The sequence below is a fragment of the Scomber japonicus genome, chromosome 8 (assembly GCF_027409825.1).
Source record: "Scomber japonicus isolate fScoJap1 chromosome 8, fScoJap1.pri, whole genome shotgun sequence".
NCBI classification, from domain to species: domain Eukaryota; kingdom Metazoa; phylum Chordata; class Actinopteri; order Scombriformes; family Scombridae; genus Scomber; species Scomber japonicus.
The window spans coordinates 13,707,406-13,723,524 of record NC_070585.1 but is presented as its reverse complement, the minus strand read 5'-3'; the positions used below and the strand labels follow the sequence as shown (position 1 = coordinate 13,723,524).

General features: G+C 40.8%; 1 protein-coding gene across 1 annotated transcript; it reads left to right on the top strand.

Moving 5' to 3' along the window:
* The first annotated feature begins 3,456 nt into the window (after positions 1–3,456).
* neurl1b (neuralized E3 ubiquitin protein ligase 1B) lies at positions 3,457–12,264 on the top strand. Its single transcript, XM_053323864.1, has 6 exons — positions 3,457–3,698; positions 7,228–7,472; positions 7,554–7,887; positions 9,425–10,165; positions 10,699–10,824; positions 11,347–12,264. Exons 1-6 carry the CDS (start codon positions 3,668–3,670, stop codon positions 11,592–11,594), a joined length of 1,725 nt encoding a protein of 574 aa, XP_053179839.1. The 5' UTR covers positions 3,457–3,667; the 3' UTR covers positions 11,595–12,264.
* The last annotated feature ends 3,855 nt before the right edge of the window (positions 12,265–16,119 follow it).

Genomic DNA, 16,119 nt, shown 5'->3' with positions numbered 1-16,119 from the left:
GTGAGTGTGGGTCTCTGTGCAACATAAGAGATCCTGCAATATAGCCACAAAGAAGATCATTAAGCATTAAGCTTCATTAAGCTGCCTTTGCTTCTTTACAAACCAAACAAAGCCAGCATAATGGCGCTACTGTGTGTGCTTTTACTGTACATAGTATGCCGGCGTTCCAGATTCAGAAGCATGTGACAATGTCAGTATCAGGTGCAGTGTTTCCCATTAATTATATAGACTGTGGCGGCCTGCCATAGTCTAATTTGTGCCTTCTCACAGTGAGCTGAACACATCTGTACACTCTCCAAAATGTTATGTTGTTTAAGGGCTGAGTGGTATATTGAGTTTATAAGACATATCAACGAATTTTCAAACGGGATATTGGACGAGACGTTATCTTCTTTTATGTGGATTATATTGTTAAAGTTGTGACAACTTTCTTCCGTCTCTGTCACACACAAAGGACTCAACTCCACCCGCTGAGAAAGAGAAGAGGAGTAATTAATGTTAGCCTCTGCTATAATTTGCTGTCACTTGTCATTGCGATGTTCTCCTCTGCTCTCAGAGAGTCTGTTCAGTGCAGGAATACTACTACTTTATTCCACCTTGCTGTTCTGTATAAAAGGTCTGGACACTGAATAGAGGACAGAGTTGCTCCGTCAGTAAGCGGCTACAGGATGCTGTTATTAGCAGCTGAGGTTGAGCAAGTTAGAGAGTGAATGAAGTGAGGATCTGTGATAGTAAGAAAGCTGGTTATTTTCTGATTGTTACGTTCAACAGCACAAATCCCTACACACCTCCACTCAACCCTGCAGCTCAGCCTCAAACCTCTGAATGTGAAACACCTGCATGCTGTTTAAAACAGCAGCAACAGCAGCAACATTATACTGCTTTAGTTGGTTCGGTTTAAAAAAGGCTTAATGAGAGATCTTATTTATTTCCATCTGTACAATTTATTTTATATAAATCAACTCTGATCCTGATCCAATTCTAAGTCATCTGGAAGTTGGGTCTTTTATTGATTAGCAGACAGTTATTTGAAGAAACACAATATAGAAAATGCTATTTACTGAAACAGTATTTTATATATTCAAGTAATTAACTAGTTGAACTTCTGCTTTCGTTGTTTCACAGTGGAAATATGGCCATTGGTCTTTTTTGATTGTTTATTTGGAACATTAAATGAACTGGTAAAATGTCTTTCTTGTGCTTTGTGGTTGTCATCACCATTCATCCCAGTAGTACAACAGGTTATTAAATTACTAAAGCACACCAAAAAAAAATCTCGCTATAACCTCTTAATGTTGCTCTCAGAGTGCACCAGAATGATGCATTTGACTTAAAAATGTATCCCCCCAGATCACCCTAGAGGGTAAAACTGAGTCAGATCGAGTTATGTGACTATCTCTGTAGCTGGCTTATTCATGGAACAACTCTGCCCTCCCACTGTGTGTCCAATCCTTTTACACAGAACAGCGAGACAGAATAAAAGCGCAGCATTCCCGCTTTGAACAAGCTGTGTAAAAGGGGCACTAGATAAGAGGAAGCTACGGAAAGGGTGGACACAACAATAGCTAGAATGATCCTGGCACATAACCCCCTGTAAAACCCACAACAATTTGAAAATTTCAGTCATGGGCACCAGAGGCATTGAAAATGTGGGTTAGGGTTACAATGTGACCAAGGCCTGTGCCCTAATCACTTGGCTACCCACATGCCACAGCACAGTGTTTCAGCAGTTAGCTAACAGAACAGCGAGGCTGCGGTTAGTCCGTATACTACAGACTTTGTTAAAAAAAAAAAAGGGTGTGAGCGAAAGACAAACAAAATGAGTTAAATACCAAATTTGGATTTTCAGTAAGTTAACGTCCTGAACATCTGGTTGTGACAGTGTGTGACCCACCTTAACCCAACTACCTGGCATCTGAGCATCAATAACAAGCTACAGTCATCAGCACTGTGTTAAAATCTGCCTGGGCTGATGCACTGATTACTGATTACCAACATGGTAAAATTGTGTGTGTTTGTGTGTGTGTGTGTGGGGGGGGGGGGGGGGGGGGGGGGGGGGGGGGGGGGGGCTTGTTCCTTGCAGAGTTCCTTGCCTCTGAAACAGAATCAGCACAGCAATCATTAGGCTTTCACCAGCACCCTGTAGTCTACACTCAGGCAGTAAAGCAAGCATCAGGGGAAGCAGCACTTGTTAATGTAGCTCTGCGGTGTTTACAGGGAAATCTTGATTGCAGACTCCATCACAGCCTCATATTCACTTCCTGTGTTAATCCCCTTTGCCATAGCAGCTCTTTCTTTCTGGAGCAACGGCGAGGGCGTGGGGGCTGGGGGGGAATTTCACTTCTGCTTCGCTTCACCCCCAAACACCATTCACCCAAGGCTCTTATAAGGAGTCACCATATCCTGCTAAAACAAACAGCATTGAGGACGCAGAAACAAATGCTTTTGTCTCTGAGTTATATTTAGTCCCAGTCTCACTTCACCCAAACGCCATCTCTCACGAGACCTGTTTGCTTTCAAACTGAAAAAAGATCATACATGACTGTGTTGGCAGCCAGGGAACCCGCATAGCTACATGAACCAACCGCAGAATAAACCCTCCAAGTCGAGCCACATGTTTCCACTTGTATTTTCTAATCAGACACTAACTGTTAGAAACGCAACACTGACATGAAGGAAGAATCATTTGAAAACAAGCGGGCTTTGTTCAGAATATTTGACACACAGCTGCTGTAATGCCTTATGTCTAATTGTTCACTATGGGAGATTCGCTGTACTGACACTCCCTTCACTGATGGTCTCAGTCCTACAAACCCTGCAGGCCATGGCTCCTCAGAGAGCAGTGTGGTCCAGAAGACAGGAAACAGCTTGAGAGAAGCCCAGCAGTCAAGGCTGTGGGAGGGCAGAGGATAGGGTGGGGAAAAAGGGGATTTCCTCATATGGCACTTGGACTTCTATCAAAAGTGTGCAGTTCTTATCTGTTTGTTCAACACATGAATATCTGATTAATTTAATGTTGATAACCTCCTGATGAGTCTGTATTCCTTTGGTGATCTGACACAATGGCGGGATCAATAATCTTGAAAATCTCTTTAGTGAGATTAGTTTAACTACTTCAGGATGCTATTCTGTCAAACAATCATCATCATCAGTAATCTTGATCTTATCAAAGTTTGCACCATGCTGCCTGCATGACCCCTCTATATGCAAATATGCTGCCAACACTGCCTTCCTGTAGATTACACCCCCCCCCCCCCAACACCCCTCCTTTAAGCTTGATGTCAGCCCTATAAACTACACACTCATTAGGCTTCATCACAGGCTTTGAGTGAGTTATTAACCGAATTATTCAGAGGCACTGTGATGCGTTTAAGGGGCTCCGCTTACTGTGTCTTTAAAGTCTTGCAGAGGGGAGCCTACACTAAAGAAAGGAGGGGGCTGCTGTGCGCCAGTTGGAGGTGTCTGCCTGTCGCAGCGGCTTGGGGTTGACATTAAGAAGAGCGTGTCCATGCTTCAGCCGAGAGATAAAGCGCAATTTGAGGGAAGCGATACTCAGATTGAACGGCTTCCAGACAAATCCTCATCACTACGCGGGATACATGGATGGACAGACACACATTGCAATCGGAATTAACTTGTCAGCCGGTGCGAGGAATTTCTGGATATAATGGGGAATACGACACCCAAACCATTAATAGGTGAGATTTGTCATCGATTTATCATTCACGAGATTTATAAGGCACACACACGCGCGCGCACAGGGAGCGATCTCTGTGTGAAACAGCTCGGTAGATACACATGGTTTGTCCTAATTCCTCTATTACTTGTGCTCGCCGTGCATAGAGACGCGCTTCCCATCACGGGGGAGCTGAGCGTGATTCCTGGCAAACAAGTCCAAGCGAGCGCTGGAGCCGGAGCAAGCAGATTTACCCACAATTATTCATTCAAAATCAATGATTTTATCTTATTTTTTATGTGATTCAATCTTCTTCTTTTTTTTTTTAAATATATTTTTTGCTCATGTGAAAAGGCAAATGAAGGGCGCCTAATGATGATCATAACGCAAGTAGCACCATTAGAAGTCATATTTCCGGAAAGCTTATTCGCAACTATTACCAAAGATCCAGATAATAATAAACAGATCAGTCTGATCGGTAATGATGTGTATAAAGTATTTTTTTTGCATATTGAAACGCATACATGCTGTTAAAAGCTGAGTTAGTTGACCTTCACTGCATCCCTGATTGTTTCAGTCTCCAGATTATTTGAAATTAATGTAGTTTGTGCAGAATAATGCACATTTTAGTGGTGCACAATCTGATTGCTGTCTTTTGTCTTGCTGCTTTCTTGTTGTCTGTGTCATGTCATTTGCAAGATTTATTACATGAATCTGGCATTTATTTCACACAAGGATTATATTGTGTGCCTTTTTTGTGTCATATGCAGCGTTATTCATTGTTATCTCAAGTGTCGAAGCGGTTTTGGATAAAGGACAATCTCAAGTGATTGCCAGAGAATTATTCCTGCAACAAGATTGTCAGCACTTCTGCATAAAGCTGTCATTAGGAGTTCTCAGAGTATCACTTTCTGAGCCACTTTGTCATTACACCTAAAGCGCATTACTTGATAATCAGTTCCCCATATCACTTTGATTTAATGTCTGTGACACTCCCACGCCCCCAGCAGATCTACTCTGGCTAGATTATGTGGTTAGTGCCACCAGAGCCAGCTGACGTAGGGTTTGGACTGAGAACAGTTAGTCACAGAGGAGCAGAAGCAGTTTGGGTCCTATTGCTTGCACTTCATGGTTTCGATTTACACTAATAGAACATCTTTGTTTGCTGTTTCTACATTAGATATGCTGCACAACATATCAAAAGATATTATATTATTATTATATTAATTTCTGATCACTTTATTGAAAAAGACAGGCCTTGGTGCAAGTCATCTGTGGAAAGGGTTTCAAGTCATGTTGATTCTACCAGAAAATTCAACTAGTAACATAAATGTAATTCCTGAAATTCTCTTAAAATCCACCCTGGCTCATGCATTGAGCACTGAATGAGATACTGTGTGATGAACACATACAGCCTAGAGATACAGCGGAATAAAGAGCCTGATCATCTTGTGGCCAAAGATAACTCTGACGAATGCACATAATCAGTTTTACATTTCAAAAAGCTTTGCTTGGCACAGCCATGTGCCTTGTGCAGTCTTATGATTGAATTTATTCTTGCTTTCTCTTTCATTAGGAACCAGGAGCAGCCATTCCTATTACCCAACTGCTTTTTTCTCATCACCCGTGTGGTAGCAGTTATATTCTGTATGAGGGACTTTTTTTTTTTTACATTAACAGCCTTAAAACATGATAACCAAAGATCTGATCAGCTGCCTGTCTCTTTCATTTATACTGCAATTTCAGTCTGTCTCAAAACTTTCCACATCCCTCATATAAAATAGCCCCATTACAAAGTCTAATATTCACTTGTGCCTCATGATTAAAGGAACAAGCACAGTAGTTATCTATCACTGTAGCCATACATCTGAGAGACACACAGCTATAAGTATTAGATTTTCTGATAAATGAATACCCAGCAATGTTTGACCCAGAAGGTCATTTAACAAAACGTACTGCTGCTCAGAAGGTATTTCCAGTTTCCTGAAAACTCATCTTTACATGTGGATGGAAAATATTCAAAACATTTACATTTTTAGCTCATTTCTCAAATTGCAATCCTATCCAAGAGCCAGAAAATGTGAAATTAAAATTAGTAACATCAATAGAAATATTAGTAAAAATCTTTAAATTTGGTTCAGTTGCGTTCTTGTCAAGTCAGCTTGAGACAGAATATTTTTTCAAACAGATAATTAGAAAAGTCTGGGGATTGTGGAAATGCAATAAGAACAGTAGTAAGTGTTGTTTAATGACCCTCGCATCATGTTATTTTTTTTAAAGCATCACATTGCTTAGCTCTCAATGTAATAATACATGAGAGGTACAAACTGGGGCTAACACTGACCCTCCTGGGAGCTGTCCTTTGCTGCATGACCTGTTGTGCTATGCCTTTCATCTAATAATGGCAAACAAGTGTCTGTATCAATCTTCACTGTAGGTCTTTTTACTGCAGACTCTGTCAGCGAGGCAGTTGAGCCTGAGGACTCTAGGCTAACGCTCAGCCTGTATTTCTCCATACACTTTGACTGAAGTATGGTTTATTTCCTCAAAAGATAGATTCCCTGAGTAGCCTAATCTGTGCCTCAGGGAGAAAAAGGCACCCACACATCATTTGAGATTTTACAGATGTTCTTGCTGCTGCTTCATAGTTTACAATATAATCAGTGATAATGTCTAATTTAGGAAATGTACTGTGGAACATTTCACTGAGTTATTGTTTTTACACTAGATCACTTTGAATTGAATTTTAAGCAGAAATTGAATCACTCCGTTGCCTGGAGGGAAGTAAAAAGCATGCCTTCCTTTAAATATTGGCTCCCAGCCAGTCCATACCATAAACAGTCATCCACAGTTTTAACTTAATTTTGATATCAAAACAAATGAAAGGGGCTATTCAGGGTTTGTTTATGCTGTAGGCCAAGGGTGTGTTCAGTCCATAAATAAGAGGAAGACTCAGCCCGTCTGTTGTCAACTTTCTGTTGATGTCTTTTATTATGTTTTCTCTCTCCTATGAGGTTACTAATATTAGCATTGCTCTAATATATGTGGATTTTATATAAACCAAATGTCCTTTTGAAGTTTTCTGGACATATATGCACATGGAGGTTTAGTCTAAAACCTTGTTTTATTTCTGTGATATAAATGTCCTGTATGTATGCGGTAAGAGGACTGATTTGGGACAGTTTGGCTTTTTATACTGTAAATGTGGGTTAGATGCTAAAAGAGACTTAGAGTTATTGAGAGGAGCAGAGAGGCTTCATAGTGTCAGTGTGGGAAAGGAAGTGTCTGAGACTGTGGGCTCCTTTACATAACTGGCCTCTGCCCTCTAAACCAACTGCCATGGACCACTTGCAAACAAGTTGTGTGCTGATTTGTTCACCACTTTTTCCAACAGCTGGTATCACTAATATTGCCGTTTTGACCTTGTCTCAGTCACACAAAGCAGACTCGCTGTTCACATGCCATGATGACCTCTAATTTGGTTGATCAGGTTAAATCCTTGATGAGTTTCTTGCCTCTCACTTTTCCACTTGATATTTTTGCACCCACAGATGCGACTCTGCAACCCCGCCCTGTGGCAAACAGGCAGTACTACACCCTGCCAAACAGTGGGGCAGGTGTGGAGAGAAGAACCTCTGCTCCTCCAGTCAGCATCAGTGTGGAATCACCCCGCTTTCATCCCCATGCCAAAGGCAAGAATATCAGGCTGGATGGGCAGCTACGGCGTGCTACACGGAAGAACAGCTTCTGTAATGGCATCACTTTCAGCCACAGGCCCGTTCACCTCTATGAAAAGGTTTGTTTTCATTTCTTTGTCACTCACTGTGTTTTTAAGAGGCAGACATTTTTTACATTTACATGTGTGCTATTCATTCAGGTGCGGCTTCGCCTGTCTGGTGTACACACGGGCTGGAGTGGAGCGCTACGCTTTGGTTTCACCAGTCTGGATCCTAGCGAATTGCTCTCTACTGACATCCCCAAGTATGCTTGTCCGGACCTGGTGACACGACCTGGCTACTGGGCCAAAGCTCTCCCTGAGAGACTGGCCTTGAAGGACAATGTGTTGTCATTCTGGGCTGATCGCCATGGAAGAGTTTTCTACAGCATCAATGACGGAGAGCCAATCCTTTTCCACTGTGGGCTCAGCATCGGCTGCCCACTCTGGGCCATCATAGATATCTATGGCATCACTCAGGAGGTCACACTGCTCGGTAAGCATCATGTTTATCCTGTTTACAATTTATTTTTTGGTCATTAATGTCCTGGTTAACTGAGAGAAGCCAGCAGTAGTTGACTCATATTCCAAAGGGAAGTGAGAGGAATACATTTCACAACTGACTGGTCATGAGTTTTGCACACAGTTCATCATACCTTAAACTCATAAACTATTGAGTAATGGATGTTTTTTGACTGGAATCAACCGTTAGATAGCAGGCTCAGTACTTTGAACATGGCTCTGACAGCCCTGAAACCTCAGGAACTTATTTTTATAGTGTCAACACATTCACAGCTAATTTAAGCAGCTTCCTGAGAGTTCTGAGAGCAGCTGTGCCACGAAGATCCACAGCGGTGAAGGCCAAAGTTGTAGGTAGTGGGGCCTGGGGCTCAATGATCCACTATCTGTATGACAAATCTAGTCTGTCTTTGTCTACTGAACCATGACAAATTGTGATAAACAGGATCTTGATCACAGATCTCAATCCATCCTCTCACTCCTAATTACTCTTCCTGCTTCTACTTCAATACTCTCTTACTATTACTTTCCCGCGCTTTGTCACTTTCTCCCTCTATGATTCCTTTATTTCCATCATCCTCTGCCCTGTGGTTCCCTCTCTTACTCGCTGGGTGTGTTTATCTTTAGTCTGACAGGAGCTATGGCCATGTTTGGTCAAGGCGGCAGATCCCAGGAGCTTTGGTGAGGGGCCAGTGCACTCAACTGCTCCAGCATCACTGGAAATAGTAATAAAGGAATGTATCATAAGTCAAAGGGGGACTACTAGTGCCAGATTTGTTTATATCCGCCCATAATACTTTGAGAATTTCAGTGCAGTTGTACTATGAACTGTGTGCATTAAACCCATTTTGCAACCTTATGTTAGTGAAGAAAGGAAATTAAATAGGGAGGTAAATAAAGTGCTGGCCTGTGCAGCTCATTTGTACTCAAAACTAAGGTTTAGTTTACTCCACAACATGCATCACAACAAACACTTCTTATTTTACATATCAGTGTAGACTTGTATTCCAGCTGTTGGGAGAGGAGTGTCCATCAAAATGTTTCATTTAGTACGTTGACAGTGAAAGACATGTTCAATCTCATATGTTTGCTGTCAGTCACAGTGGGAAAAAGTGGGAAATATTAAATAACAGTACAGAAGTAGATATAAAGTAAATACATTTATGACAAATTATGCCAATTTACAGAGAAGTCATGTCATAGATTTACATGGTATTTCAAAATGTTTTCATTGTATCCTCTTAATGGAAAAAAACTGGTTAATCATCAAATACAATTCCAAGGTGTAACCAGGAATTGCATTTCCTGTGGAAAATTTGTGTGACTGCTGAAATCTTTGTAATGCTGCATTGCTGAATTGCAGGCGAAATATAGGAACACTGCACATCATTTAATTTGCCCACAGGTGGGATTGAAGTGTCATCTACTGCTTGCAAGACAACAGTGTCAAACATTGAGCTAATATGATTCTAAACACAGCTCACGTGTATGTTTGTCTGTGTTCTCCACCACAGAAAGCACGTTTGCAGAGAGCGTGGGATCCAGCTGCCTGAGTGCAGCCCGACTGAGTGCCTATCTGCCCCAGAGTAGCCACGACTCAGCCAATTACAGCAACAACCAGCTGGAGAACAACCAAGCTGCTGCTGCCAAAATGGCCAACCTCCAGCTCAATAACTACACTCAGCTCATCCCGTGCTGCTCCTCCACCTCCTCCTCCTCCACACCATCCTCATCTGCTTCCACTGGATTCAGCGTCCCAAGGATGGGCCGGGGCCTTCCTTCCCCACTGGACAATGACTTGCACTTTCACCCTGTCCGTGGCTCCGATGTAATACTCTCTGCAGACCGCTCAGTAGCCTGTATCCACTTTTTGGACAGCAGTCGGACTCTGGTGTTTAGCGACCGGCCGCTACATGTTGGGGAAACTTTGTATGTAGAGGTTGGTCACCTAGGTCTGCCGTACTTTGGGGCACTGCTGTTCGGTTTGACATCCTGTGACCCAGCTAGTCTCCATGCTGCAGACCTTCCGGCAGACCCCGAGGTTCTCCTGGACCGTAAAGAGTATTGGGTGGTGCACCGTGGTTTCCCCATGCCTTGCTCTGGAGACGTGCTCAGTTTCAGCCTGTTGCCCAGCGGAGAGGTACACCATGGGGTGAATGGAGTGGGACGTGGCAGGCTGCTTTGTGTGGACTCCTCTCAGGTCCTGTGGGCCTTTTTCACCCTCCACGGGGCTGTCAACAGACTCAGGATACTAGGTAGGCTGGATGTATTGTAATGATGAGACCGGACAGTTGTTTTCCATTTAGTGGGACCAAGTAGTATTAAAATGATAAATTCCTCAAAAGAACATGTTCTTATGTTATCATTAGTCAATTCTTGAGTCTAGGCAGCCCATGTAATTTATTTTTTCCCAGACTAGAGGAATGCACTTCAGTACTTTACGTCTGCAATGTGCCTGTTCATTTTTGGGCTGTGACCTATCTCTGTTCCAGTCCCACTACTCCCACGTACACTCCCTACAGCTCAGACCTCATTTTCAACTGTTTCTGATCCAACAATACTATCCTCAAACAGAGATAAATTCCCTCAAAGGAACTTCAAATACAAATAATCTGACCAGTCAGAGACGGTCAGTGTAAAGCTTTACACTGTAGCATTACAATTAAACAACTCATGGACAGTCAAAAATACACTCTCTTCCTTTCCTCCATTTCTAAATCGAAGCCTAATTATCTGTGTTTTTTTGTGTTCATGTTGTTCAATACACATATTTATCTTTGGGACACAGGAACACTGCAATCCAGTCCTCCCCCCAACTCCCCCAGCACTTCCCAGAGCAGCAGTCCAGATGACAGTGACTCAGACCTGGCGTTTAGTGTCAACAGATCCTCTTCTGCGTCTGAATCCTCTCTTGGTACGTTATGAAATTGTTTACAACATGTCTAAAGCTAGAATGTACGTATAAACCCCCATGAGATCACTAGAGAAAGGTTCTTTTGGTTGCAAAGAATGACAATTCTGTTGGACAGTATCATCTGAACTTTGAGGGGTCATGGGAAAAATGTCTCACTTTGATACATTATCACAATTTTAGAAAGATTTGTTAATGAGTCATAATTGAGCGTATCTTCAGACTTCAGATAAATGTACTAGTTGGATATTTGTCTTTAACAATGTTTGTTTTATATAAAGCACATTGAGTTGCCATTGTATGTATGAAATGCGCTATATAAATACAGGCTGCCTTGCCTTGCCTAGCTTATAAATACATTAAAAACTCGGCACACACACATAGAATAATAGACTCAATAAAAGTAACACTGCTGTAGAGTCTGGACCTCTTCCCACAAAAACAACAAGAACAAGAGTTATCTGTGTACATACTTGTGCATCTGCTCCATTTCACATTTTCTGTGTTTTCTGTGTTTTTGTCTAGTGACTGCACCCAGCTCCCCTCTCAGTCCTCCCGTCTCTCCCACTCTCACCGCCCCAGAGCTGCCCTCTTCTGGAAAAAACGGAGAGTGCACCATTTGTTTCGACCAGGAGGTGGACACTGTCATCTACACTTGCGGACACATGTGTCTGTGCAATGACTGCGGGCTGAAGCTGAAGAGACAAATCAATGCATGTTGTCCAATATGCAGGAGGTCTATCAAAGATGTTATCAAAACATATCGGCCATGATGTTCCAGATGTTTAAACAGGTGCTGGGACTTCCACAGCCGGCAAGGAGATGAATGGATGCCACTGGCTTCCACTTCTCAGGCCCCAACCAGAGATTTAGTCACAAAAGGACATAATTGTGCCTATAGGATTTCCATTTTATGTGGTTAATCATCTCTGGAAACAGACTTTTCATGTAAGAGAACTGTGAGGACACCCAACATAATACACAGACTGCATACATGAGCTCCTATATTTTGACTAAGACAAAAGAGATTAATTATGTGCTACCATTTTGTATTTTCAATGTAATATCTTTTATGTCAGATGTATTTGCTGAGCAGAAAAGCTGCTGTGAATATGTTGTCCATAGTCCCTGATCTATGTGTGCTTCGGCAGAAAATGTGGACCGTAGTCTAACTTCTAGTGCCTTAGATATTTGTCACATTTTGTGTAATTACGCTAACAATCTTAGCCATATTTTCAATGTACATTACTGAAAGTTTGTGGTAAGAAAAAAGGCACAGATGCAGAATCTATGCAATAAAATGTACAATAGTAAAAGTAAGTGGAAGGTGAAACTGTATGGCAAGTGTGTTCAGATGTGTTTGAAGAAAAGTATGCTCAGAGAGTATTAAATATAAATGAAGATTCTGGTTTTGCACATTGAGAGATTAATAAAAGTGAAGTAAATATGATTTAAGAGTGATTTTTTTAAGACTGACCAACTGGAGATTGAAGATAAAAAAAAGTGTTTACTGTAAATGTAAAGATTCAAAGACATGCACCAACATTTTGTTTATCGGGGAGTTGACCAGAAGATTAACATCAGTTTTATCTGAATAGCTGTTATCAATATCTTATTATCTAATAAGCTGTAGCTAACTTTGTTTTATCCTATTTTACTTTTTTTAAATCAATTTTGCATCTTCACCAGATCATATCACATAACCCGAAAAATATTATGTGATCTGAAAATCTCCTTGAGGTGAGACTGTAGACTGCTGTTTCTCAGGTCATGAAGGACTGACCTGATGAAGCCTGACTAGACGCACAAGGCCTGAAAGCGCTCAGAAAAAAGGAAATGTGAACACCTTCAATCCCATAGTAGGGCAGACTCTATCTATCTTCTGATGAAAATCATGTCAAAAGCTCCACAACAGCTACCTAATGGACTTTAAGGTGAGACTGTTTCAACAATTTTGCCTTCATTTGATCTTCTGATTTGATTTTCTATAGTAATACAGCAGATGTTTGTTAAGCATTGTAGAACATATTTAGATTATGTCTAAATTAGCTGGCTATAGCTGCAATATCTCATCACATTGTTGTCTAACAAATGATGTGTGGAATCCTCGCCCTGTAATAGGTGAGTGCATGATGGCTCTCAGGGCTTATTTTTGAGACTCTATTTTTGAGTTTTTCTGCCCCCTTGTTCTACTTGTGTAACCATTTATTACACAGTGCTGAATTCAATCACCACTGTTACCTTGATACTCCTTCACAGTGACTGACAGATGACACATTCTCCATATGTCTTTGTATTGCCCTGTCATTGTTTCAAGAGTGTAATTTGAATTTCATGATTTTGATGAAGTGATGTTATGCCTTTATAGAGAAGAATGTGAGTGGTATGTGTTTCAATTACAAATATGATGTGACACTATATCATAATTCCTTGTAGATAATCATATAATTTAAAAAAAGTTGTCTTGTCAAACTCAACAAATTAAAAGAATCAATCTGGGTTGATCAATAGAACATTGAAATATCACAAAAGTTAACATGAAAGAAGCAGCAGAAATCAATCTTGTTCCAGTAACCCACCACTGCTGAAGTCAAGGCAAGGCAAAGCAGCTTTATTTATATAGCACATTTCATACCCAGGGGCAACTTAATGTGCTTTACATAAAAACAATCATTTAGCAGTAAGAATTGGAAACAAAGAACATAAAAACATATAACCCCAATAACAGTAAACAATTGGAAACATTAAAACATACAATTAAAAACAAGAAAAAACAATAATAATAAAAACAAAGTACAGAAAAATAGAAAGAGAGAAAAATAAAATAAAAACTAGACTAAATTAGAGCATACAATATGAGTTTGCAGCATAAAATAATGTGTTTGTATTAAAGTCATTAAAAGGACATACAGTGCAAATGAAAAATGTATTATGAAGAAAACCCTTAAGTGTCTTCATCACAATCATGTTTTATTTAATCCTCTCAGAAGTCTTCATTTTCTGCTTGTATGGACACACTGATCTTGTAATATGGAGCCATCAGCCTCATTAAAGTGTCGTCTCTATTACAGGATATTCAATTTCCTCCTCCACCAGCAGGGATCTCTTATCCTGATTTCCATCCCTTTTGTGTGGAGTGAATGTGATAACGATCTATTACAGTATTTACGTGGCTGAATCACATTTCAGACCACAGGTTAATATATCATCAACTTTGTAATAGCCTTGCTATGTGTATTCTACTTACAGACATAAAGTGTGCTTACATTTGGGAATTACAGGTTCTGACACACCCACACATGTAGTCAAAGTGGTGGTTATATCTTCTCAACTCATTTAGCACAGTTGGGCTGTTGGAAATAAATAAAAGCTCTTATTTAGTCTCCATCAAAATAAGAATGAGATCTTTACATTGAATATGCTTCATTATGTTCACTAGCTAGTCTCTTTCTGTCAGCGGTTTGTTGTTGGTTTATCACAGCCTTTTAAAAAAAACCAAAAAATCAGCTGCCAGTTGAAGTTTAATAAAGCAGCCATACAGTAAACTTGCAGGCCAAAAAAAAACCCTCCACAGAACTCACTCACACTATAAAGGACACTCTCACGAGTTATGATAAATCATGTTAAAACACTTCAGATTGTGGTAACGGTCGAAATTGATTTCTAGGCTAAAATGTTCACAGTTAAATGAAGCAACGCGACACGGAAGTCATACGCCCCAGCTGGCTGACTGAATCAGCACACCTTATCAGTCACACACCAATCACAGCCATTCTCACCACAAGGCGGCCACTTTCAATATTACTCCCATCTACACTGTTCTAGCTCAACCATTGTTCACACTGCTGCTGGCAAAGCTTGCCTCCACCTTTCTGGTTCAGGGTCCCATCATAGCTCTAGGGTCAATCTACAATTCATGTCTTTCTTTCTTTCGGCCCACTCCAAGGGGTTCTTTGCATTGCGCTCCCTGTTTTTAGCTCAGCATGCTACTGGCTAATCCATGGAGCATCTTAGAGTAAAACTGTATTACCATTTGTTGCAATAAATGGTTTAATCTATGTCAAGAGTGTTCCTGACTGAAATGGTATTATTAAAAGTATCAATATAGGTAGGCCTATAACTTTGGATCTATCATCTATATCCACTGAAGTTACAATGATTACTTATCAATTGTTAAGTCAATCTACAAAAATTAATCAGCAACAATTTTGATAACTGATCACTCATTCTGAATGATCTGTTTTAGACAAGATAAAAAACTTCATATACGTCATATTCCCGCTTTACACTTGCTAATAATGTTTTCCTTGTTTTCTGTGGTTATAAAATTTAAAGGTTTTGGAGCGTTGGTTTGCACAAAAAGCACACTTGAAATAGTCATTTTGACCTTTTGGGAAACTGTGATGGGCATTTTTCAAAATGAGCAAACAATAAATTGATAAATGGAGAAAATAATTAACAATCAATGATAAAAAATAATCTTTTGTTGCAGCTCTGATGTCAAGGATATGATTTCCTAGTGAGGCTCCTCTCCCCTAACATCATCTGTCTCAGTTCCAGATGACTCAATGAAAATAATTTTAGTTAAACTTCTTCAGCATGTTTCATCCAGTCTGTGACAATGGCAGTAAAAGGCTGTGGTTTTTACTACTTGGGTTGGCAAAACTTAGAACTCTATGCACAATTCATAACCACCCCCATGTGTTCCTCATTGTTTGTAAGCATCTCTATTGGACACGTGAAGGCGCCATTTCCATGCTCATGAGAGTCCCTATGCTTTTATGAGGCTCAGTGAAAAAAAAGAACTGTGACAAGTTGTAAACCTTGCAGTTAATATGCTACAGTATCCTTGCCTCAACCCCACATCCAGCCGGATCTTACCGGTTGTTATTTTACGAGAAGCCTATCAGGACGCAAATATTGCAGACAACAGAGTTGGAGAGAAAGGCGCTCAAATATTTAATCTTTTAACTACCGTTATAATGTGTCTCCCTGCAGACAGGATAGAACACAAGTACAGTCTTTATTAATTCCCACAAAAGCCAACACGGGACTCTCCGCTGTCCTGTGTGTGAGCTTCGCATCCCCACATTTCCATTACGCACAGGAGAGCCCTCATATGCCTTTTCGACCAGCACTTCTGGCAGAAGGGCCTCGGTCACTCATGAGGTACACACTGGAACGGCAACGACATATGAGCTCCTGGCATCTTCATCACCTTGGAATTGAACTTCTTAAATTTCCCTGCGTAATGTCTTTTATTGTTTCAATTACCATGGTACGGTTCGCGTCCTCCTA